The 26090-nt window shown below is 49.9% G+C and overlaps 1 protein-coding gene, 1 long non-coding RNA gene and 1 pseudogene across 3 annotated transcripts; 2 read left to right on the top strand and 1 right to left on the bottom strand.

Annotated features, from left to right (window-relative positions):
• Positions 1-957: 957 nt before the first annotated feature.
• LOC117038528 (40S ribosomal protein S2-like) lies at positions 958-1715 on the bottom strand (annotated as a pseudogene).
• Positions 1716-9478: 7763 nt separating this feature from the next.
• LOC117038016 (uncharacterized) lies at positions 9479-16484 on the top strand. 2 transcript variants are annotated; one of them, XR_004425600.1, is made up of 3 exons: positions 9479-9529; positions 9985-10116; positions 16306-16484. It is a non-coding gene; the product is annotated as an uncharacterized LOC117038016 (long non-coding RNA). The 2 variants fall into 2 exon arrangements; XR_004425601.1 differs by lacking the exon at positions 16306-16484 and adding an exon at positions 11185-12472.
• A 3364-nt stretch (positions 16485-19848) lies between these two features.
• FEM1A (fem-1 homolog A) lies at positions 19849-24038 on the top strand. The gene has a single exon (XM_033133737.1). The coding sequence runs from the start codon at positions 19994-19996 to the stop codon at positions 21989-21991; it is 1998 nt and encodes a 665-aa protein (XP_032989628.1). The 5' UTR covers positions 19849-19993; the 3' UTR covers positions 21992-24038.
• The last annotated feature ends 2052 nt before the right edge of the window (positions 24039-26090 follow it).

Genomic DNA, 26090 nt, shown 5'->3' with positions numbered 1-26090 from the left:
CCTTCAGGCTAATAGGTAGCTCCTGCTTTAGACACCCTAATCATTGGAGGAATTCTGCTTGGGAGTTGAGTTTTTCCAAAAACAGTCCCTTCCATCCCTTCCCTTGATTTAAACGATGCCTGAACGTTGGGCTTGCTTAAAATAGATTTGAGGAAACTCTGGGGCCCCCATCTTCTCGATTAGGTGACTTCTTGATCAGTAAACCTTTCCTTACTCCAAACTCGGATGATTTGAACATTGGCCTTTTTGAAGCGTGTGGCACACGAACTTTTGGATCAGTAACACGCCTACTGTGTACACCTGCTATAGGGGAGGAGGATTGGAGCACTTGCTGTGTGCATGGGAAACCGTCGCCTCTGGCTTGGGTAAATCTGGATTTGGGGGCAGGAATCAGATCAATGAGTTTGAGTTTTGAGATCTGGGATCTCAAAGGAATGGCTCAATCAATTGCTATTGGCTATATTGAATTACACACACTCCACTGGGTCTTGGTTTCCTCCTGTACAGAAATATGAAAAATACACTCTGGAAGGAAGTGTATAGAAAGACTTACCTCTGGGCCGACTGTGTTCCAATCCAGTCTCTGCCATTTACCGCTCTGTGACTCTAGATGAGTCCCTTAACCTCTCTGAGCCTCTGATTCCTTGTCAGTCAAAAAAACAAACATATAGAGGATCCCAAAATTTATTGGTGGGAGTTGTAAGTATTTATTGAGAGAATGTGCGTGAAGCATATATTAGGCATTCAGTGCACAGAGCTCATTATCATTATGGTTTTCGCTCATAGTTATTGTGAGTTGTGACAACTTCTTTCATTTAATGGCTCTCAACTCAGTTTTGTCCGGAGATAAAATGAAGGCATTAGATAGGAGGCCTCATGTCGAACTGGGGTTTGTCTCCCCACATGATTAAAAAAAAAAACTACAAGTTTGTTTCACTTTATTTTTCTTGTATAAAATTATGGGGTGGCCATAGCTGGAGCCTGGGTCCTCTGCACAGAAACTGGGTTTTACACGACGGGTCTTTACAAAATGGTCAGTGAATTCCTGATAGGGAGACTTGGTGAACATGGTTCTCTTTCCAGAGTTCGGGGGTGAGATGGCTGTAGGTCTTAGAGATGGCATCAAAGGTGGCCTTGGCGAAGTTGCCCACGGTGGCAGTGCAGCCCCTGGCCAAGGTGTAGCAGTCATGGGTACCAGCCATCAGCAGCGGCTTCTTGGGCACAGGAGCTGAGACAATGCCAGTGCCCCTGGGGGCCGGGGGAGGCGTCTCAGCCAGAGCCACAGTGGTCCATCACCCTGCAAGGGACGGTGTGGGGCTTGCAGACCTTGTTCCCCCAGTAGTCTCACCCCCACACAGGCATGATGGAGAGCTTGGCCGGGATGATGGCCCGCCCTGTGGATGGCAGCGGCTACCTCCTTGGAGCGCTTAACACTCAAACCCACGTGTCCATGTGGTCCCCAAAGGCGACAAATGCCTTGAACCTGGTCTGGGGTCTGGGTCTGCTTTTGCATTGGCATTATCTTCAAAACCACCTCCGTGAGGAATGCCCCCAGGAAAAAAATCAATGGTGTCAGATTCCTTGATGGGCAGGGGGAAGAGACGGCTCTCCTGCAGGGACTGGATTTCATGTCCTCGACCAAGCAGCCCGGCTTTGCCTCCAGGAGCTCCGCGGCCTTGGCTGGATGATGAGCATGACCGCGACCTCAGCCCCATGCCGCTGCTGAATCCTCCCTGGAAGCCGGAAGCTGCAGCGGGCCTCCCATTCTAGAGCCCCGGGGGGCCTCCGGGACCTCCCGCTGCACCTGTATCATCCGGGGAAGGTGATTTTTGGTGTTAATCTCTGAGAAGGTGATTTATTTTCAAATAGCCCAAATTGGGGGCTTTCACATGAAATGCCCCTGCAGGCATTTGAGTTTTTGATTCCTGGACTGGCTGAGCTCTTAAATCCCTTTCAGTTCTTTCCTTTGTTCATTCTTTTGTCAACAAACTGAGCACCTACTGTGTACTGTGACTCTGAGTCCTCAGCCTCATTGCAGAGAACACAGACTCCAAGGACCAACTTTATCACTGACCACGGGCAGCGGCCCAGGATCTCAGTGGACGTGAGGGAGGATCTGTCCTTCTTTCAGATTCTCCAGTGCTGGTTCCCACCTCTAGGCCTCTGCAACTGCTGTTCCCTTTGCACCTACTGTACTCTCTGCCTGAAAGGCTCTATTCACTAATTGGCTTTTTCTCACCTTTCTTGTTTCTACACAAATGGCGTAGCATCAGAGGGGCTTCCCTGACACATGTAGGTCTTATTCTCTGCTCCCTTCACCCCACCGCTAAGATGGTCAGTCAGAGGAAGGACGATTGCGAGGAGGATTGTACTAGGTATTTCATCCATGCATGTTTCTGAAGCACCTCCAAAAGCTGAGAAGAGGAAATGTGTTCAATGTTCATTCAAGGTCTTTTCAGGCCTCAGGGCTGGACAGGAAACCAGGTCTATAGATGCTTGGCTTTCCTCATTGACTCTGCATCCTGAGGCCACCCTTTGGAGACCAGGAGCTGGACCCTCGCAGGACATAGACACCAATCACACAGTGTGGCTACAAGAGGAGCTCTGGGTTCAAGTGGCAGCTCTTCCCCTTCCCTGCTTTGTGAGCTTGGGCAAGTATCTCAACCTCTCTGTGCCTCCTTCTGCTACTAGCACTGAACTTGGGAATATGAGGATGAGATGAAGTGAAGCCCTCACCTAGTAGGTGCTCAATAAATGGTAGCTGGTATTATTATATAAACAGAAAAAGGGTTTATTGAAAGGATGTGTGAGTGTCATAGAACCAACAGGAAAGCTAGAAAATTGGTCTTGGAAACTGGCAGGTATGAGAGAAGAGTCATTTGGGGAAGCAGCAGGGCAGCATGGGGGGACACGTCCAGCCACCCTTTCTTAGTGTGACCATAAGCTAGCAATCTGACCACTACGTGCTCCCCTTTCCCCCTCATCTTTCAAACAGGGACAAAACTCCAGGTCCTGGCCTCCTGGACAGATGTGAGCTCAGAGCAAATGACAGCCTGGGAAGGGTTCCAGAACGTTCTGGAAGGCTCGAGCTTGGTCCCTATAGCATCATCCATAAATATCTACTGTTGGGGCCCATTGTTTGTGGGACAGTGTGGTTATGCAAGGACTGCAAGGGAATATGGGAGAGCCCCACACCAGAGAGCGGGGTGGGAAAGGCAGATTCCAGTCCTTGCTCAGTCCCTGATGTGCTTTGTGAGCTGGAGAAAGTCGCCTTCCCTGTCTGGGCCTCATCCAAATGAGGCGTAGGGGGTTCTGTAATAGGAAGACCTCTCCTTTCAGATCCTTCCTCTGCCCCCCACTTGCTGGGTGTCCTTGGGGGAACACCTCTACTTCTCTGAGCCTCAGTTTCCACCTCTGAAAGATGGGATTCAGTAATTATGCTACAAGGTGGCTGTGAGAAGTAAATTAGATCATTCATTCATTCATTCATTCATTCAATGACTATCAATTCCAGGCATTGGGATTAAAATGAACAAGATCCTTGCCTTTGTTTGATGCACAAAGCTCTAGACGAATAAATGATCATCAGTTTTATAATAATTATTATACATAGTGTTTCATATGCACTTATTATACATCAAGTGTGCAGTGCTTGGCACAAAATAGATGGTCAGGAAACACTAGCTGCTATTACTGCAATAATTCCAGGACAAACACTACAAAATTCTCTCCTCTCTCACCGGCTCTGAAGTGTTAAAGTGCCTGGCTGCCTCGCACTGTGGGCGGGAGGCCTGAGACCTTCATTAGGGATTCCCTGGAGGCCTCAGGTGAGGAGGGTGGCCTGTGTGTGGTCCTGTTTGTGTGTTCTGTCCCTTCTGGGTAAATGCCTCCAATTATCTCCCCTGCCTGGGCTTGAGGGTCAGGTTTCCCAGCCCAGGCAGATGTTGTCCAGAGTCGCCCTGTTTCCTTAATCCTCAGGGCTCCAGAAACTGTCCTTAGAAGAAAGAACAACAGGCTTGTTGAGGCCACCATCTGTGCAGTCTCGATTTATAAATGCTCATGAGGGTGGCAGGAACAAGGTCTCTATAGTAACGGCTGAGGAAGGGGCTGTGTGTGTGTGTGTGTGTGTGTGTGTGTGTGTGTGTGTGTGGCAGGGGACAGGGAGGAAGAATCACCCAAGACCCTTATTCCTAAACCCTTCTTTCTACTGTGATGAGCTATTAATTAGTACTCATTGCTGGATTATTATCCCTGGAGATAATTAGCTACTGTTCCTAACTGAGGTCTCGTGGGGGACATTCTCTAATGAGATTCATTCATTTCTGCCTACCTGCACCTGCCTTTCTCCTGGGATGCAGGAGAGTGTGGTAGATCCTAGGGACCCAGAGGGGAGAAAACAGAGCAAAAAGGACCCTCTATGAAGCTGAGTTTCTGAATGAGACAATAAGGGCAGAGCCTGAATTAGCAAGGTCACAATGATTAAAAAAAAATACGCCAGCTATGATTATTCTGGAAGGTGGAATGGAGCCGCCTAAGGTGCCAGTGTTTGCAAGGGCAAGTCACCGTCCCTATTTAAATGGAACTGTTAGACCCAAAGATAGGCAGAAAGAGGAGAGAGGACGAAGGACTCTGAAAATGTTCCAAATCCAGAGTCTCCTCCTGGCCTTTGCACATGCTCTTCCTCCTCTTAGGAACACACTTCCTGCAACTTCACCCAGCTCATTACTCCTCAGTCTTAGGTCTCAGTTCATACAGTGAAGCTTCTTCCAGGAAGCCCTCCTTGATTTGCCTCTCTCTGTTCCTCCAACTGGACTGGGGCAGGTGACTCCCCTGGGTTCCCACAGTGCCCGGAGTCTCTTCCATGCCAGTTTTGCTCACTCTGAGCTGTAAGAGCCTGAGAGTGTCGTTCAACTAGATTTTTTTGCTGAGGATTATATTCTCTTCCTGATACTGTTAAGTGAAAAAGAGCATGTTTTGCAAGGTGTGTATAGAATGCTACCTTATGTATGAAAAGGGGGAGAAAACACTGCACATTTATTAGGTGGCTAAAATAGGAGCTGAAAATACCAAGTGCTGATGAAGAAGACACGGAAGAACAGAAACTCTCATCCACTGTTCACGGGAATGCAAAATGGTACGGCCACTTTGGGGAAAGAGTTTGGCAGTTTCTTAAAAATCAAATGTACCCTTACCATGTGGCCCAGGCATCCTACTTCTAAGTATTTACCCAAGAGAAATGAAAACATATTGTCCACATAAACACCTGTGACTATTTCCAGCAGCTTTATTCAAAATCTCCCAAACCTAGAGATGTCCCTGAACCCAATGTCCCCTGCACTGGTGAATGGCTAACCAAACTGTACTCTACCCACATAAGGGAACGCTGCCCAGTAATAAGGAGAAGCTCACTCCTGATACACACAGCAACGTGGATGAATCTCCAATGCATTATGAAGACCGAGAGAAGCCAGACACAAAAATGTTGTACACTGTATAATTCCATTTAAATGACTTTTGGAAAAGGCCAAACTATAATGATGGAGATCAGATCAGCAGTTTTCAGGGATTCGGGGTGGGAGAGGAGATAGACCAGACAGGGGCACGAGGGAAATTTTTGGAGTAAGGGAATTATTTTGTATCTTGATTATGGCATAAGATATGTAACCGTGCATTTGTCAGAATTTATAAAATGGTACACCTAAAATGGATAGAACTGTACACCTAAAAATATGAACGTTACTGTATATAAATTATACCTCAATATACCTGCCTTTAGAAATGAATTCCTAAAAAGGTGGGGGGGGGAGATTGTGTGTGGGAAGAATGATGTATAAGCTTATATATGTATGAAGACTTCTGGAAAGGAGCAGGGAAAGGAATGGACAATTGACAAGAATTTTGACCTTGGAGGTGGCAGATGGGGGTCCCCATCCCAGCTCCAGTCCCTGATTACGGTGGTCTGTGGGGAAGTGGCTTGCTTCGGCCACATCTGTAAAACGGGGCATTTCACATCTGCTCGTTAGCTTAGAAGAACTGACTGCAGAATCTCAGAATCCTAGGTGTAAAGTTGTCCTCTGCTCTCCTGGAGGTATGAGGGGGACCCCAAATGAAGGCAATGTTGGGGGTTCGTGGGGAGGAGCATGAGCTTGGTGGAGCCAAGGGACAGAGCTGATTAAATCCTAGCTCTGCTGCTGGCTTTTCAGGTGGCCATGGACTCGTTCCTTAGCTTTTCTGAACCTCAGTTTCCTCATCTGCAAAATGGGGACAACAATGATAGCTATCTTATGGGGTTGCCCTGAAGCCTTAGGAATACTTGGCATGTGGAGTGCTTGGCATGGAGCCCAGAACAAAGTGAAAGGTCAAGGAGAGAGAGACAGAAAGGGGGAAAGCTTTTCCTGTGTGACCTGCTCCTGGCCTGAATGACCAGACCCCTGGCCACCTCTCTCTGAGTATATCTCCTACAAGTCCTCTCCACCCCACCCTTGATCATCCTCCAACACACACATCAGGTCCTCTTCTGTCTCTCTCTCTCTCTCTCTCTCTCTCTCTCTCTCTCTCTCTCTCTCTCTCTCTCACACACACACACACACACACACACACACACACACACACAGGTTCTAGGAACTAACCGTTCCTACAAACAGTAACCCAAGGAAATATTTGTATTTTAAATTTTCCCATGGCCATCTTCTTCTCACCTTTCAGGTCTCAGGTCAGAAGGCCTCACCCCAGAGAGACCTTCCCCAACCACCCAGCCAAAGCCATGTGTCTCTCACCAGCCAGTCACATTCTACCTCAGGGGCCAGAAAACTATGGCCCTTGAGCCAAATGAACTGCTGCTGTTTTTATAAATAAAGTTTTATTGGCACACAGTCACATCCATTCATTTATATATTCTCCAGGGCTGCCTTTGAGCTACAATAGCAGAGTGGAGTAGCCAGGAGAGAAGCCAGCTGACTTGCAAAGCAGAAAATATTTACTTTCTGGCCCTTTACAGAAAAAATTTGCAGACTCCTGCTCTATCACATCCCCTAGTCTGTTTTCTTCATAGCTGTCATCACTGTGTGAGATTATCTTGTTCTTGTTCCTTTATTTACTTGTTTATTGTCTGTCTTCTGTACTAAATGGAGGACAAAAATCATTTCAATCCCTGCTATATACCCAGTGCCTACCACATAGCAAGCATTCAAAAATATTTTTGTTGTGGAGTGAATGAATACAAAAATGTAGGCTTGGGGTGTGCATATCTGGCCATGTCTTTCTAGAATGTTGGAGGAGGAAATGCCTTAAGAAATCCTCTAAACAAGCTCTTGTATAAAAAGGGGGGCAGGCATTGTATGTAGAGCACACCCACATTGAAGACAGTGAGCGAACCAGATCTCTGGGTTGGGAGGAAAATTCTGGGGTTTAAGAGTTATCTTGCTACTACCAAGCCCACATCTCTGCAAAAGAGGTGGGAAACACGGGACAATGAAATGCACTGCACAATCCTGAATTGGACCCCAACTTGGTAAGAAATGCCATAAAGGACAACTAGTGAAACTGGGGGTGGACTAGGGATTAGACAGTAGTGTCACAACTTTAGCTTCATGGTTGTGATCCTTACTTCATGGGTATGTAGGAAACTGTCCTTGATCTTAGGGGATGCATGCTGAAGTATTCAAGAATGAAGGGGCAGTTTTGTCTGCCATTTATATGATTGAGACAGAGACAGACAAGGATAAATGTAGAGAAAAAGACAAAGAAAAAGTGAGCGTGGCAAAACGTTAACAATGGGTTGGTGAATCTAGGTAAAGATGATATGGAAGCTCATTGTACTCATCTTGCAACTTTCCTGTGGGTTTGAATTTTTTTTTCAGAATGAAAAAAGGAAAAGGAGGGAACAATAAACAAAGCAGCCATTCCCAGGCTACATTCCCATTTCTTCTTCTTCCTTTTGTAGCAAGTTCCCTGCTCTTCCTTTGGAACCAGAAAGCCAGAACTAGCCTCTCAGTGTGAGGTGAAATGGAGGAGTTAGTGTGTTTCAGATGAGCTCACTCAAGTCATGCACTTGACAGCGGATTTGTTGAGTGGCTACTATGTGTCAGAATTCCATATAGCTTTTGTACCCACTCCCTATGGGTTTCACTAAACTTTGCCCCAGTGTCTTGATGGAGTTAACCCTTAGTTGGGGCATCTGTGTTGACAAAGGCTGGGTGCTCTATCTGACATTCCTCCACCCATGGGTGATCAGCAGGGAGCTCATTTGTGAGCTCAGATTCCACAGAATTATCAGCCCTCTTAGGGAACTGTCACAGTTGGGAAAACAACAAGCGAGGACACAGATCCTTCTATTATCATACAAATGTTTGAATAGAGTTACTTTTTCATGTCTTCACCCTCCCTAAAGGAAGGTTGGCTGCTGAATTCATGTATGTGCCCCCAGTGCCCAATACAATAAAAGTTTTTGAGTAAATAAATGGATGAAACGTCTCAAAAAATAACAATAGCTACATTATTGGAAAAGGTACCATGTCCAGACATTATTTCTAATGTCATGCCAAGCTGAGGCAACAGGAAAAATCAGTAATACGGATCCTGTCTTTATTTAAAATGTCGATGTTTTGTTCATCGTGGATTTTTTGCATTGATTTTGATTTCTTCAAACATTGCATTGAAATAATATTTATTTTGATTATTGAGTTTTTTGGTGCCCCTTTAAATTTTGCACCTGAGGCAGGTATCTTCCTCACCCTAATCCTGGTCCTGATTATTTATTTCCAACATTCAATCCACGCCATATCATTAATTTCTCATCACAACGCTGTGAGACGATACTACCATTATCACCATTTTACAGTTGAGGAAACTGAAGCACAGCAAGGTTTGACTGCGTCCAAAGTCCCATAGCAAGGAGGAAAAAAAATCTGGACTTGAACCCAAGTTTGTGTGTTTTCTGGCTCAGAGACTGCTCAGTAACGCAAAACTATAAAATAAGTTATGAGTCAGGTTTTGAGTCAAGGAACCAGAATACCTAGGCTTGAGCCCCATCTTTGCTCCAAGCTCCTCTGCGCCCTACATTCCCACAGACCTCAGTTTCTGGATCTGGATCTTAAATATTCTGAACCTGACCTGTTTTCCCTCCAACACAGTTTACCAGCTTTTCCTCTCCTGATCCAGCAATAGCACAAACTGGAGATGGGGAGAAGCAGGTGCCAGCAAGAGCTCCTGAGCCAAAGGGGAGTTCAAAGACCCAGGAGGGGGTTGGGCCAAGTGGGGAGATCCTGGGGACCACAACGAGTGTCTGCACCCTCCCCCTCCAGAAAAACCCCTACTCAGTTTTTGGGCAGATGCCAGACTTTTATTCTGAAGCCGAGGCCACAACCTATGAGGTAATCTTTGGGGCTGTATTCGAGGCGGAGTCCCATTGGCCGGCTGGCAAAGCCCCACCCCAGGATACCGGCTCCCCGCCTTCCCGGGAGCCCATAAAAGCGCACGTCCCCATCGGCAGCCACTGGACACCTGCATCAGCCCACAAAACTGGAAGCAGGTGAGGCACACAGGAGAAGGGCTTCAGTTGCATTGGGGGAGGGGTGGTCTGGGGGTACTCCGTACCCCGGGGATGGGGCTGATTTACAGGTCAGCTCATGGACATCTTCCCAGAAAGCGACAAAGACGGTGAAGTTTGACGGTCTGGAAAGCGGAGACCAACCAGGCTGACTACCTGGGCGGTAAATTCTGGGAACATGCCATGAGGTGAGGAGCGGATAGGAGTCCTAATTGCGACCTTTCCGTGCCTTCCCTCCTTGCCGTTCTCAGGATCCCAGGAAGAGGATCGGAGGGGGAAGAAATTTGGGGGAGGAGGGTTCCCAAGAGTCAGAGGAACAGAGAATGGAGGGGCGTGGGGTGCGCCGGGGAAGGGAGGGAAGCAAGTCAAGTTTCTTCAGCACCGAGGCCGAGAACAGCTCTTCGACGACCAAAAAAATAAACTGCTATTTATTTCAGCACCGAGACTCCGGACAGCGCCTCTCGGGGCCCAGAAAGAGAACCGCTTCAGCACCAAGGCTGAGGACAGCTCCTAGCGGGTTTCCCCGGGCCGACTTCATTTCAGCACGAGGACCCAGGACAGCTTCCCAGGTAACGGGGAACTCCTGTACCCTGATGGGAACAGAGGATGGTTTGCGGTGTCTGACACTTCTGGAGGCTTGTCCCTCATTTAATGGATTCTTCAACGCGTTATTTTCCAGATGAGTAGATAACATGAAACCACACACAGAAATCTGTAATTCCCAACAGATGAGACGCCCAATCGGTAGGACTGGGGGGAACGGAGCCTGCCAACATTACATTACTGTGCTCTTTCTAGACTTCTCTGAGAAGCACTGTGCAAGAGTTTTACATACAGTATGTCATGCCATCTCTAACCTTAGGACATGGGTGTTATTACACACCCCAGGTGACAGTTGAGGAAACTGAGACCCAGAGAAGGGCAGGTATATAATAATAGCCCAAGGGATCTCAGGCCAAGGGTGAACCTGCAAATCAACCCCACATTCTTCCAACTCCCAATTCCATGTTTCATGGGTAAAAGTTGGGCCCTTGGAGATCAGACCCTGCCTCGTTCCAGGGGGACCAGGAACAGAAGACAGTGGGGAAGCAAGAAGCCCAGATGTTACAAGCTGGGAAAGAGGAGTGAGAGGGGGAGGGTCTGAGACATGGGGCAAAGGGTGGCAAAGGCTGGAGAAGTTATGGTCCAGTGCTGTGTGGAAGACTAGTGATTTTGTTGTTCTGATGTACGATGACAACAAGTCACAGCTTCCCCATAGCGTGGATTCCCATCGACCTCTGCCCAAGACGGACAAGTTAGTGTGGGGGAAGGAGGATCAGGGAGGAATCACTTCTACCCAGGGGGTGAGCTGGCTAAGTCCATGGGCTAATTCCAAGGAATAAAACAGGGGCATGCACCCCGTGAACATGCCAGTGATGGGCCATGCATGGTGTTGGCCATGTCACTCATATGCTACCACAGTCCTGGAAATACAAAATTTCTGACCCTGAACCCAGGGCCTTCACCACCTCACCACACTTTCCTGGGGAATCAATGAGGGGATGGCAATCGAATCCCTCCCTAGACCAGGATTCTATGGAGACTTTTCAATAAAAAATTCAGGAATGATTTTTTTTTCTCCCCCACCCCACCATCAGTTTCATGGACCAACTACAGGACAAGTGCAAACTTGTGCCTGGTAAGTGAATTGTGGCAGCATCGAGGCTCACCCCCAGTCCTCTGAGACATCCTAGTCCAGTAACAGACGCCACGTCGAGGTCATTCCAGCCTCAGAGCCTCTGCATGTGCTGTCCCCTCAGCTCGGAATGCTCTGCTTCCCAAGGCATCCTACAGCTCCCTCTGCTTTCTTACCCAAGCCTCATTTCATTAAGGGAAACTTTCCTTGTTCTCTCACCACCCCTCATGTCAAGTTTGTATCATACACTCTCATGGACCTGGGATATCATCTCTCTGGTACTTATTCCAATTATTGTTGTGTGAACTGTTTGCAGGATTGTCTGCCACCTCCAATTACACTGTGAGCTCCATGAGGGCAGAGATTGTATTTTCACTGCTGTGTTCCCAGCACCCAATCCAGGGACTGGCACACAGCAGGTGCTCGATAAACATTTGTTGAATCAATAAAGGCATCCTAGAATAAACCAATACATTAATCAATAAATGAATTGATGGTTTCAGCATATACATGACGATCATGCTTCTCCAAGGTCTCCCCCAGAGATATCATAGGATGATGGTTACTGCAGGTGCTTATTGGGTAGTATAATTAAATTTGTGGACACTCAAGGGTCAGCCAGCCTACTAATAGCCCCAGGAGAGAATCAGGCTCTAATTAGCAATTATGAGGCATTGATTCCTCATTAGTTCTGGCAACCCTGTCTCCCTCCTCAGCCCCAGACTAATGAAATCTTTCTCCCGGGAGTACTGCCTCAGTGGGTCCATTAACAAGCAGAGAAAATACAATTACAAGACACCTACATGCCAGAGGCTCTTTGAGAATGGGGTGGGGAGAGGGGTTCAATGTCTGGGTTAAGGCTAATTCGGAGAGATTTTCCTGTATATTTAGAATCATCCTGTGGGAATGGAAGAGCTTTCAGATTGGGGGAGAAAAGGCTTCCAAGATACTGCCCTTTAGGGACCCCTATGAAAAAGGAGATTCTGCCCTGGTATTTCTATGAATGTTTCCCCCTGGGTCTCACAATCACTCCAAATTAATCATTTCAAACTGAACACCCAATCCACCCAACTCCCAGTTCGCCCCTCCCTCCATGTCCCCACCAATGTGGCAGCCTCTTCACATCCCAGACTCCCTCCCTTCCTCATCCACCCCCGTATTCACCAACGCAAGTCATTCTGGGTAAATCCATCTTCTTCTCCATCCCTCTGCCTCCATCACTGCCTGGTCATCTCACGGTCTCTTCCCTTCACCACCACCACCCAAACACACACACACACACACAGAGCCAATTCATTCTCCACATACATCAAGGAGTCTTTCTAGAACACAAGTCTGATCAAGTCCCACCCTTGCCTTTAACCCTCCCAAGACTCCCTTTGCCTGCAGGATAAAACGCAAATGTCCTCACACAGCCTGCGTGATCTGGCCCCTTCCTGCTGAGAGTAATTGCCTACCGTTTTCCCACCAGCTACACTCAACAACTAGCCCAGCCAGGACCATCTCTCGCTGGGATCCCCTTGGGAAGCTCACAGAGAATGCCGATCCCTAGGACCCTCCCAGTTTCAAGAAGTGAGAGGTGGAGCAGGCCCCAGAACCTGCATTTTAAACCACTGATTCTTATATAAGGGACTCTTTCCTTTGGCTAAAAAAAATGATTTTAAAAACCCCACCAACCTTTCATTTCTCCCAAACACCTCTGGGAGAGGGTACCTCGGTTAATTTCACTAGTTTCATCTTTATACCTCCGTCCGCCCCACCCCCCCGCCCAGTTCAGTGCTAGCACCCAGTAAGTAACTAGTAGAGATGGAAATGCTGGTGTCTGAGCCCTGTCGTCAGACATGCAAATGTGGAGGGCCACACCTGGTAAAGATGAGCCATCACCCACAGTGGTGCTGTGGGCATCTGAACTGAAGGCACAAGTCATTGAGCTATGTTACTACATTTGGTCAGTGTCCAATGATCTTAATTTGAAATTCCATGCAAGTGGAGCCTGAGACAAGGACCCGAGTGTGTGGTTTATTCAGAAGGTGATTCCAGAAAGCAAGAGCACAGGGACCGGAGGGTGAGGCAATGAAGCTGGGAGCGCCAATATAAGAAATGTAGTCAGGTTACTCTAACAGACTCGAAATAATAGTGGCTTAACCAAAAGGGCAGTTTACCTTCTTCCCTTTGACTCAGCCATCCCATGACTCGATTTACACAGATGAGAAATGAATATCTATTTCTACAGAAGGCAGGCAGGCATGAAGAGAGGGAGGGAGGGGCCCACTTCAGAGGTGGATCTGTTCCTCTAGAGCAGGGGTGTCCAAACTGCGGCCCGCGAGCCAACTGTGACCTGCGATCCATTTTTTATTGGCCCACAGCACATTCCAAAAATATATTTAGTTTACTTAAATAAACCAGGTGAGGCAATACGTACTTCACCTCGAGTGAGTGGCCCGGCTGTTTGTGTATTTTACCGCATCTGGCCCTTGGTGAAACACGTTGAAAAAACCTTGGACACCCCTGCTCTAGAGCAATTGAATAAGTCCACACCTGGACCACTTTCCTTATCAGCTCTCAGCCTCCAGGTCTACTAGACACCTGCTTTGATTGCTCAGGGCCAGGCACCAGGCAGCAGGAACAGACCTATTGTTCAGGAGCTTAGGAAATGACTCAAACCCAGCTAACCCCAGCCACTTGTCACACAGAAGCGGCTCCCTACAGCTCCCACTTACTGTCACCCGGTCCCTGGTGCACACCTTGTATCCTCTTGTTTGGAGCTCCAAGTAGCAAAGTGCTCTGCCTTTCTTCTATGCGAGTGTCGCTGTATGTTGTCCTGTCATCAAAAAAACCTTTAAATCTTATAAAATACACAGCACGTAAAATTTGCATTGTAACCAATTCAGGGGCATTTAGTGCCTTCCCAAAGTTCTGCAGGCATCACCACTACCTACTTCCAGAACATTCCATCACTCCAAGAGGAACCCTGTTTCTATTAAGCAGTCACTCCCCATCCCCCTCCCTGCAGCCCCTGTGTCTTCTGTCTCTGTGGATGTGTGTGTTCTAGACGTTTCACGTACATGGAACCACACACTGTGTGGCCTTGTGTGTCCGGCTTCTCTCATGAGCCCCGTGTGTTCAGGTCCATCCAGGCTGTGGCGAGTGTCGGCGCCTCCCTCCTTTTCACGGCTGAGTAATATTCCATTGGATGGATATATTCATTTTTTTCCCAGACACTGTTTTAATAGCTTTAGATCCATCACCTCCTATGTGTAGGTACCATTATTATACCTCATTTTATAGGAAAGGAAACCAAGGCTCAGGGAAGTAAGCGAGTTGCTCAAGGTTGTGCAGATAGTGGGTGGCAGAGCCAGACTTTCACGTGGGCAGTTTGCATCCAGTGTCTGCATTTTGAACCACGATTTTACAGCCTTCTCATAGTTTGGTACACACAGACCATGTGGCAATTGTGATATGTTCCTCTCTCATTTCCACAGGAGAGGTGACCAAGGTGCAGACAGGAGTGGAGACTTGGGGTCACACAGAAAGTCATGTCCAGCCAGGGCTGGAGAGGGCTGGTGAGGGCAGAACTCAGGCGCTGCATTGTCCTGGGGCTGCTTCTCCTGGGCTCCAGGGGCAGTCACCTCCCACCGGGGAGGGGGGGGGTCTGCCAGAGAAGGCCAGAGCGCTGATTATATCCTGCACCTTAATGGGTCCTTCAAAAGAGAGTGGCTTGGGTTTCCATGACAACAGGCAGGCGGCATCATAAGGGGATAGCTGAGTTCCCTCCCCAGACCCACATCAGGCTCTGGAATCTGTCCCCTTCTATCCCTGCCTTTCTGGATCCAAGACGCCCAGATGACAGGCAGCTGTGTGGATGGTCAGTGCTCTCCATGGCTGCTTTGCTCAGATACCCCTCTTTGGCCCTGCCCCAGCCTGGTGAGGGATGGACAGAAAAAGCAAAACAGGCACATGTGCAACATAAGGCAGAAGGGACAGAGCATGGGGGGGTTCTAGGGGCCCCCACGTCAACCCAAGTTTTCCCAGTAACATGACCAGCCAGTCAAGGGGTTAGAGAAAGCTCAGAGGTGGAAATTAACAGGACTGGACAGGGTGAGACTTTTTTTTTTAATTAAAGTTTATTGGGGTGACAATGGTTAGTAAAGTTACATAGATTTCAGGCTTACAATTCTGTAACACGTCATCTATATATCACATTGTGTGTTCACCACCCAGAGTCAGTTCTTCCATCACCATGTATTAGGGTAAGACTTTTTAACCGACAGTGACCAGGTAGGTTTCAGAATGTGCTCCTCAGGGCAGAACAGGGAGATTTGACAGACAGCAGGGGAGGCGATAATTGGAGAAAAATTCATTCTTGTTTTATCCCATCTGGCTCAGACTCAGTGATAAACCAGTTGTCAACAAAAGGGCTTGTGAATGTCTCTGACTTCCAGGGAGAGTATTTATAAAGGATGTTATTAGAACCTTGGAAAGCATTGGAATTTGGATGGAGGATTATATGATAGGCCTTATCAGTATTAAAGTTCCCAGTTTTGATCGTTGAACTGTGGGTCTGTGAGAGAATGTCCCTGTTCTTAGGAAATGCCCACTGAAATATTTAAGAGTAAAGGTTTTACTCCAACCTACTTCCTCAAATGGTTCAGAAAACATTATATATCCACTGTATGTACCTGTATGTATGCATTACATTTTGTATGTTATATGAATTTATAATGTTTTATACATTATATATTATTTTACATATTTTCTACATGTTATGTAACATTAGTATATTTTGTTATAAATTATATTGTAGATGTATATTATTACATAATATAAACATATATCATATACTTACATTATGTAACACATTCATTATATACGTTATGTAATAAATATATAGACCGGGGCTGATTGCTAATGGGGGGAGGATTTCCTTCTGGTGTGACAAACAATTCTGGAAACAGAGGTGGTGGTTGCACGACACAGGGAATGTACTAAATGCCCTGAGTTGTACACTTAACATGGGTAATTTTATTTCCATTTTAAAAATTACAGACCCTAAGAAAAGTTTCTTTCTTGCTTGTTGTCATAGGGAACCATGAACTTCTGCTACTCAATAGCATTTCTGTTAGGCCAGCGAAGAGAGTCACCTCTTCAGGCCCTCAATAAGAAAGAAAACAATACATAGCTGTCATGCCGGGTGTCACGCGGGGTCTCAGCTCCTGCTCTCCGCATAAGAATGCAGGACATGGTGAGGCCAAAAAGGAACCCCCACGGAGCCATGGAGAGGGGAGTCAGACCACTATATTCTCGCTGGCGGCTGGGTTGGAGACACAGGAAGCAGGAGCCACACGATCCGCAACCTGCCGTCCACTTCTCTGCCAACCTACCTCACTTGTTAGCTGCAATCCACCATGTTAACTGCAAACCGCGCCTCTCTGCAATCTGCAATCTGCTACTAGCATACCCACGGCAGTTATATTAGTGGCCAATGGCCCATTGGTTACAGCTGACGGCCAAATAGCCACAGCTGACGGACATCTGATCACAGTTGATGGCCATTTACTACCTGAGCCAGCACCTTTTCACGTGAGGCTGAGAACCTGGAAACTGCACCCCTGGCTCTGTCCCCAAAATATCATTGGATGCCACTGATGTCAGTCATCTCTGTTTGGAGAAGCTGTGACCAAAATGCCTCCACATAGCTCTCCCACGGTAGAGTCTTCTCTCCTTCCCCAAAATTCAAGTGTGTGTGTTTCCTCACAATTCAGACAACTGCTATAAAAAAAAAAAAAAAAAAGGGAGACTTCACCACAGAAAGCTAAGAAAGTAGTGTGGACAATGTCTGTTTATGTCTTATCTTGATGGAAAAATCAAGAGGACGTTATTGAAATGTCCTTTTGATAGATGTGTTTAGCTCTGAATCTCTCACTGATGTTATAAAAAGAACCAACTGTGCAATAAATGTTGGGACTTTTAAAGAGAAGGGAGTGTCCCTTCATCTTTGGTGGAGAATTCCCCTAAAATGCTGTTGTTGTGCGGGAGACCCTGCTCGCTGCTCCATTTGTCGTGCGAGGCGGCCTGCGGGGTCTCAGCTCCCGCTCCCCACATAAGAACGCAGGATATGGTGAGGCCAAAAAGGAGCCATAGGTAGGGGAGTCATACCACTATAGTCTCACTGGAGGCTGGATCCACACGACCTGCAACCTGCTGTCTGCTTCTCTGCCTGCCAACCAACCAACCGACTCGACTCTCGACTCCAACCAGCGCAGCCATGGCAGTTATTATCAGTGGCTAATTGGCTAACTGGTTACAGCGGAGGGCCAACTAGCCACAGCTGATGACCAACGACTACCCGGGCCAGCACCTTTCCACATGAGGCCGAGAGCCTGGAAACTGCTCTCTGGGACTCTGTCCCCCCAGCTGTCTTGTAGGCGTGGAGTGATTCACTGAGGTACTGAATGTGCCTATGGTCCATCCCTGGGTCTTTGCTCCTGTGTGTGCTTTTAAAACCACATACCTACAAACTTACTGACATCCCTCCCACTTCTAACTCTCTTCCCCTGAGAGAGTGGCGTCTGATTCTCTCCCCTTTGGCGGGCCAGACTTATCGAGTTTCTTTCAGCAAATAGCATGGACACTGAGTGACTTTCAGGGCTGCATGACACCTCCGAAAGACTATCTGGAAATACAGTCGCATTGGGGGTTAGGGTTCAACACATGAATTTTGAGAGGACACAATTTAGTCCACAGCAGTCACTAAGCTTGGGGTACTTTGTTAAGCCAAAATAGGTAACTAGAATAATCTGGAACGCTCTATTCATCCCCTGGACTCCCACATCCCTGACCACACACACTGACTTAAGTTATCTCCCTTGATCAGATTCTGGGTTCTTGAGAAGATGTCTGTCTGCTCACTGATACATTCCCAGCTTCCAGCACGTGGCCCAAAACATAGTAAGTGTTTAGAATATCAATAAGTATGGCTGAATGAATGAAACAAAGACACATACGAATACCTCAGGCCGAGCGAAACAACACAGATCTATCTATTTCCTTCAAGGACACATTAAGACTGTTTCTTAAAAACTAAACCATGGCACATTTTCCCAATGAAGAGGCTGTTTCTCTGGAGAGGAAACAGACGTAGTAAACAAACTCTTGGGGAACCACGTGATTTGGTTAGTAATTATAGACACGCAAATTAAAGCCACAAGCTACATTTAACAGGTTCCAGTTTCTAGTGCTGTGTCACAATCTAGTTGAAAACGTACAGGCTTAAAACAATCATTTTCTTATACGTCACGGATTCTGTAGATCAGGAATCTGGGCAGGGCTCAGTTGGGGGGAGGGGTGCTTCTTGTTACCTGTGGGTGGTGTCAGACGGTGGATAGCTGGTCTGGAAGGTCCAAAACAGCTTCATTCACAGGCGGACACCCCAGAGGGCAGGTTGGAAGACTGGGCTCACCTGGGATGGTGGAGCAGAAGGTTTACACGTGGTCTGTTCCACCTGATGGTCTTGACTTCTTTCATGGTGGCTGGCTTCCCCAGAGTGGGCACGTCGAGAGACTGGGAAGCTGGTGGCCTTTCACGCCCTAACCTCAGAAATCTCAGCACCACTTCTGTCTTACCCTACAGGTCAAAGCAGCCACGTGTCCACCCACATTCAAGGGGAAGGGACACAGTCCTCACCTCTCATGGGAGGAGGATCAGGGACCAATCAAACTGTGAGGGTTTGGAACCCTTATTTGCATAGAAATGGACCTATCAGGGACAGGGATGGGCACTCCTCTCTGGATAAGCCAGCTTCACCTCTGCTTCAACGGAGTGCACTTGCAGTTTTCCTCCTGAATTTCCTCCTGAATTTCTCTAGCAGGAGCTGTAACACCGCAAGAGTCTCCTCGCTGGAGCCGCGGGACTGAGCTGTCTCACATCTACGCTGTCTTATATACAATTGAGCTGTTTTCACGAAATAGCCTTCCCTCTTCACCCCACCCCAAGGATTCCTGCTGGCATTGAACTGGTGGCGACCACCTTTAGGTGTCAGTACTGATGAGTGAGGAATAAATGAAATGGAAATAAATGAACGAGAAGTGAGTGAGAACAGGAGATTGACCCGTAGGGTCACCTGTACTGACTGCACCCCTAACATCCTTGCCCCGCAGGCTTTCCCGCTTCTCCCGAGCGCCCCCCGTCGGTCAGCTGCGCCGTGCCTAGCCCGAATCAGATCGCTTGGCCGGTTTAGCCTTCGTTCTCTCTCCTAATTGGCTCCGAGTTGCTCCCCATGCTTTTTGGGCAATGTAGTCCTTTGGCACTCGCGTGCTTCTCCTGTTGGCTCCGGCGTTCAGCCAGCCACAGGAAATACTTAACCAAACTTCCCCGGGTCCCACAGGCTATCGCGATGACATTGAATCACGGGAATTATAGTCCTCCTGTTGACAATTTCCGCCTTAATCCGCAGCAAATAGAACGACAATTCCCACCATGCACCGTGCTAAAAGTTCGCGGAGGATGGCCCATGGCCTTCTGGGAGATGTAGTTTTCAAACTTCACAGTTCTTTCGCTATCCTAAGAAGTAGGCCAGCTCAGCGGACTACATTTCCCTGCGTGCTCCCAATAGCCAACGGCACCAGGCCGCAGCAGCCATTTTGTTCCACCCTAGGAGCCTCTAAGATGGCGGCGGGGGAGACGGTGAAGGTTGCAGCCTGCCTCTCCGGGCTCTAGTCCATCGCCTTCCCGTCCCCCGGCGGCCATCCCATGGCCTGGTGGAGGCCCGGACCATGGACCTCCGCACCGTCGTGTACAATGCCGCCCGCGACGGCAAGCTTCAGCTGCTACAAAAGCTGCTCAGCGGCCGGACCCGGGAAGAACTGGATGAGCTGACTGGCGAGGTGGCTGGCGGGGGGACGCCGTTGCTCATTGCTGCCCGCTATGGCCACCTGGACGTGGTCGAGTACCTGGTGGACCGGTGTGGTGCGAGCGTGGAGGCGGGCGGCTCAGTGCACTTCGATGGCGAGACCATCGAGGGCGCACCGCCACTGTGGGCCGCCTCGGCCGCCGGCCACCTGGACGTAGTGCGGAGCCTGCTGCGCCGCGGGGCTTCGGTGAACCGCACCACGCGCACCAACTCCACGCCCCTGCGCGCCGCCTGCTTCGATGGGCACCTGGAGGTGGTGCGCTACTTGGTGGGCGAGCACCAGGCCGACCTGGAGGTGGCCAACCGGCACGGGCACACGTGCCTCATGATCTCCTGTTACAAGGGCCACCGTGAGATCGCCCGCTACCTGCTGGAGCAGGGCGCCCAGGTGAACCGGCGCAGCGCCAAGGGCAACACAGCCCTGCACGACTGCGCTGAGTCCGGTAGCCTAGAGATCCTGCAGCTGCTGCTCGGGTGCAACGCCCGCATGGAACGCGACGGCTACGGCATGACCCCGCTGCTGGCGGCCAGCGTGACGGGCCACACCAACATCGTGGAGTACCTCATCCAGGAGCAGCCTGCGGAGGAGGAGGCGGCGCAGCCAGGGCTGACCCGAGAAGGCCCCTCCACCAGCCCGGGATGCGTGCAGCCCCAGGGGTCTCACTGCTGCGGTTCCTTGGCAGAAGAACCGCTCAGTGGTGATGCTTACGAGAGCTGCTGCCCCACCAGCCGGGAAGCGGCAGTGGAAGCCTTGGAATTGTTGGGAGCCACGTACGTGGATAAGAAGCGGGATCTGCTTGGGGCCCTGAAACACTGGAGGCGGGCCATGGAGCTGCGTCACCAGGGCGGTGCGTATCTGCCCAAACCAAAACCTCCTCAGCTGGTCCTGGCCTATGACTATTCCAGGGAGGTGAACACCGCCGAGGAATTGGAAGCGCTTATAACCGACCCGGACGAGATGCGCATGCAGGCCCTGTTGATCCGAGAGCGTATCCTGGGTCCCTCTCATCCAGACACTTCCTATTATATCCGTTACAGGGGCGCGGTGTACGCCGACTCGGGCGATTTCGAGCGCTGCATCCGCCTGTGGAAGTACGCCCTGGACATGCAACAGAACAGCCTGGAGCCTCTGAGCCCCATGACCGCCAGCAGCTTCCTCTCCTTTGCCGAATTCTTTTCGTATGTGCTCCAGGACCGGGCGGCCAAGGGCAGTCTGGGCACGCAAATAGGCTTTGCAGACCTCATGGGGGTGCTCTGCAAAGGGGTCCGGGAAGTGGAACGGGCCCTGCAGCTGCCCAAGGAGCCCGGGGACTCGGCCCAGTTCACCAAGGCCCTGGCCATCATCCTCCACCTGCTCTATCTGTTGGAGAAGGTGGAGTGCACGGCCGAGCAGGAGCGTCTGAAGCACCAGACCGTCTACCGGCTGCTGAAGTGTGCCCCCCGGGGCAAGAACGGCTTCACCCCTCTGCACATGGCCGTGGATAGTGAGAGTACGAACGTGGGCCGCTACCTGGTGGGGAGATTCCCCTCCCTGCAGGTGGTTAGGGTGCTGCTGGACTGCGGGGCCGACCCAGACAGCCGGGACTTTGACAACAACACCCCGTTGCACATAGCGGCCCAGAACAATTGCCCGGGGATCATGAATGTCCTGATTGAGGCGGGGGCCCACATGGACGCCACCAATGCCTTCAAGAAAACAGCTTACGAGCTGCTGGATGAGAAGCTGCTGGCCAAGAGCACCATTCAGCCCTTCAACTATGTCACCTTGCAGTGCCTTGCAGCCCGCGCCCTGGACAAGAACAAGATCCCCTACAAAGGCTTCATCCCGGAGGAGCTGGAGGCTTTCATCGAGCTGCACTGACAGCGTTCTGAGAGGTGCGGCCCACATGCGTCCTTGCTCTCTTGGTGAGCGCTTCCGGTGGCATGGAACAGGAGAAGGGCTCTCCCTCCTGCACGGCCCTTCACCAATGCAGAGAGTGGGGGAAGCAGTTAACGAGCTGTTGGTGCTAGAAGCCTTCAGGATCACGTGCTCGGACATTGTCTTTCTCCAGAAGCATACACACCCATCCTTAATTGGGAGAAGACGTGACCTTCCGCATGTCCCACCTGCCTGGGTCTCAGAAGATTTTGCCTTCTTACGAAGAGGCAGAGGGATTGAAGCCATTGCCTTCCTCCCCTACTAGAAACAGGAAGAAGCTGAGAATCAGTTGCCCTCCTCTGCCCCTTGCGTGGCTGGATAAACCCAGCCGCGGAATGCAGTGTTAGGACTGGGGGCTCCCAAGGTGGAGACTCAAGAAGCAAGACCGCCTGTCACTTTTTCCAGCACAGTCACACCCGGCTCCCTCCCACGTTGCCACAGTCAGGACTGGGCGGGCAGGGCTGTGCCCAGGGCAGCCTGCCACTTACATAGCTTTTGGCTGGTTTGGTGTTCTGTTTATTTGTAGGTGGGCAGGTTACAGGCATTGCACAGGAGTCCTGAGGTTTTGCTGCCTTTTTTTTTTTTTTTTAAGAATTTGAAATTTTGTTTAAGACTTGATAAGTTAATTTTCTGCACCAGTGGTTTTGTTGTGCCGCAGGGGGGCCAAGGCCCTCAGGAACGAGCTTTGTTGTGTGAAGAATGTGGTAAAGGATGGTAGACCATGATATTGGTCCCTAAAACGGAGGTGGCGGTACGTTTCTTAAAACTTCACTCGTTTGCCTTTTCCTTGGGCCTCCCATCTTCCCATCCTCATCAGAGAAGAATTTTTTTCTAAATAAGAATCAGGCCAAATGCCCAAGGTGCTGAGCTTGGCATGAGTTTCCCTAGTTCTCGAGCGAGAACTAGTAAGGTTGGTTTGAGGTTTGGTTTTCATAGTTTCTGACTTCAGTCCGCTTCAGCGCCATGAATCACATCCGAGTGCAGTTTTGTTGTGGGCATCGCCACCCCCGCTGACTCCAGCCCCTCTTACAGCTCAAGGACCCGAGTCCAGGTCTTCCTGAAAAAAATCTGAAGTGCAGCGTGAAGTCAGTAAGTCAGCTGGAGGAGACGCTGAATGCTGAGAGCTGAGGTGTACAAAATCTTGGTATCCCATCACGTGGAGTATAAAGTGCTTGTGCTAGAGAACCTGCTTCAGGGAGATTTTTCTCTAGCGATACTGTGTATGCCCTGGGGGCAGAAGGAAACTGTTCTTGGCCTGTTCAGAGGGCAGTGAATGGCAGAAGGGGGCGGAAGTTCAGGAGAAAGGCCACATTCGGGTCAGTGACATCCTCACCCGACGCCTTCCCGCAGCCTCGTCCAGTGGCAGCTAGCTACACGGAGGCCTTCGGGAGCCACAGCAGGTGCCTGGATGTCCCACCCTCCGAGAAAACTCGGTCTCGTGTGGATTTGCAGTGTTAGTTAGGATGTTATTTATTTACAAGACCAGGTTTTACCTTCCATCGAGGCGGGAAACGCAGCTACTGTCCCAAAGCACGGAATAAAGAAATGAGGCCGTTTAAATGTGAGTGCTGGCGCTGATGTTTAAGTCATTAAAAAGACAACACTCCAAGACAACCGCCGGACAGTTCCTTGCGGGGTAGGCCAGGGAGAAGGCGGGAAGAGGGTGCCACTAAGAGTAAAAGGCCATGGTGCCAGCCCACATAAAAGGACCAGCCCTCGGGCCACCATCTCCAGCTGGAGGAGTTTCTGTTTCTGTGCTGGGTTCTGTGTGAGGTTTCATTCAGAAATAGCGTGTCACTGCGTAAAAAGAAAAAGTGAAAAACACTGACTTAGTTCACGCCCCCACATTACGGTAGGGTTGCCACGGAAAAGAGGATGGCTTGGTCTTCCTGAAAGTCGTGCTGTGTGCCTGGCGTGTTCCCGGTCCCCTTAGGGGTACAGATGGAGCCATTATTCCCCAGGGTGATCTCCCCGTGTTCTCACCTCATGGCAATGGGCTGGTGACTTTTTCACCTCCAGTAGCACACTGGGCTGGAGGCTTCTCCGTCTTCTGGCTTCACTGGGGACCCAACAACTCTTGAACAGCTAACACCCACTCAGCCACAGTGTGAATACGTCCTTGCCTTAAAGGAGTGGGTTTCAAATCGGCAGATGCTCTCAGATCCATGCCCTCCCTGCAGACACAATACTAGCAAAAGCAATTCCTGAGCCCTGACTAGATGCCGGCCCCCCTCTAAGTGCAGAAGGGGGCCACCTCGTTAACTGCTCACCACAGGCCTGTCCAGGAGGTGTCATCATTCCCACTGTGCAGGTGGGAGAAACTAAGGCTATTAGGTTTTATGGGGCTCACCAAAGAGGAAAACTGATCTGTGCCAACTGCTTGCATTACAAGCTCAGACCAGAGAAGCATGATGTTGGCCTCAGACTTTGCAGTGAAAGCCACTCTGAAACAACCCAGGCAGGTTTCAGGTGAGGTTGTGTCAGGCTCAAAACGCATAGGCGTGACCTGGTCCTGCAGGGCCCCGGACGGCGGCAGCCAGCAGAACGGAAGGCATCTTTCTGCCAGCCCAAGTCCTGGGGTTCCCTCGAATTGGACCAACCAGTAGCCCAGGAGTAGGGGGTGGAAGAGCCCACCTCCCCAAACATCTGGACTCCAAATGTAATTGGGGTTACTGTAAAACGGGGGACAGATGCCATTGCCTGCCATTTATCAGTGAAGAAACCAGCCCAGAGACCAGCTGGCCTGCCCAAGGACAGCCAGGATGATGGCCCACAGACGGGGCGGGGCTTGCCCAAGCTCGCTCAGCCACCCCACCCGTGAGATCCACTGCCCCCACTCACTGTGTCGCTTCCCACCCCACTTCCTGCCTCCACAGAACTGAATCAGGGCCTGAAGTTCTCCTTTGCTTATATACTTGCTTACTGCCTTTCTCAGACCTTCCAGAGCCCTGTGAGAGCCGCCTTGGTCCCTGCCGTGTCCTCAGCACCTGTGAGTGAGTGGGCTCATGGATAAATGCCTCGCCTCCCGGAGTGCCCGTCCTCCTGGGACTACGTGGGGCCGCAGCAGAGGGCACGGAGCAGGCCCTGATGGCTTGGCCTTGCACAGAGCCTGCTGCCCCACGGGATTCCAGCACTGTCATCTGAGCAGTGTTTACAGGGAGAGGAGCGGAGTGTCCCGGCCCAAGGTTAAAGATAGCACAGCTCTGAGTCACATCACAGGCCAGAAAGGTGACACGACCAGCCCCTGGCACTGCTGGCCCAGCGAGGCACTGACCACGTCCCCGGAGAAAGGATGGCTGGGGGCGTGGACTCCTGTGGAAGACTTAGGACTGGGCAAAGAGGGTGGTGCCACTGTTTGCTGCAACAGATGTTGGCAAGACCCAGCCTAAATGCAGGCAGTGCCACACCTGCAGGGCGGGGAAGTGTTCCCTCCCTGCCCCTGGCACCTGTGTTTCTCGTAGGTCACAGAAGAGACAGTGAACCTAGGCACTGAAGAAGACATTTGAGATTCCCAGGGCAACCGCCTCCCCCTGCCCTGATGTCCTCTACTAAAAACTCATGGGGCAATGAGCTTGATAAAATGCCACCTCCTCTGTGAAGCCTTCCCAGATCATCCAAAGCACAGCCCCAGCCGTCCTACACTACATCTCCCTTGTGTATTTCTTTCTTAACCTTTATAACCTTCACCTCTACAATTATCTTTATGGCTTCTTTTGTTCATGGTGTCCCTTCCCTAGAATGTCAACTACACAAGTTCATTCCCTGCCATGTGCCCAGTGCCTGAAAGAAGGCCTGACACACAGCTCTCTGAAGTGTATGTTGAATGAATAAGTGAACTCGTGGTTCCTCCTAAGAGCGAGGAGGCCTGTGTGGCCAGATCAAAGTGAGCAAAGGTGAGCAGGAGGAGGAGGGGGACTAGGCCCTAGTGAGCTGTTTGAGTTTTATCCTTCCTTTTTTTTTTTAAGGAGGGTGCAGCTCAAAGTGGCCCATGCAGGGATCGAACTGGCAACCTTGGTGTTAGCAGCAGTGCTCTAACCAACTG

Source organism: Rhinolophus ferrumequinum, chromosome 18 (assembly GCF_004115265.2).
Source record: "Rhinolophus ferrumequinum isolate MPI-CBG mRhiFer1 chromosome 18, mRhiFer1_v1.p, whole genome shotgun sequence".
NCBI classification, from domain to species: Eukaryota; Metazoa; Chordata; class Mammalia; order Chiroptera; family Rhinolophidae; genus Rhinolophus; species Rhinolophus ferrumequinum.
The sequence above is the reverse complement of the archived record's forward strand: the minus strand, read 5'-3'. Positions and strand labels throughout refer to the sequence as shown.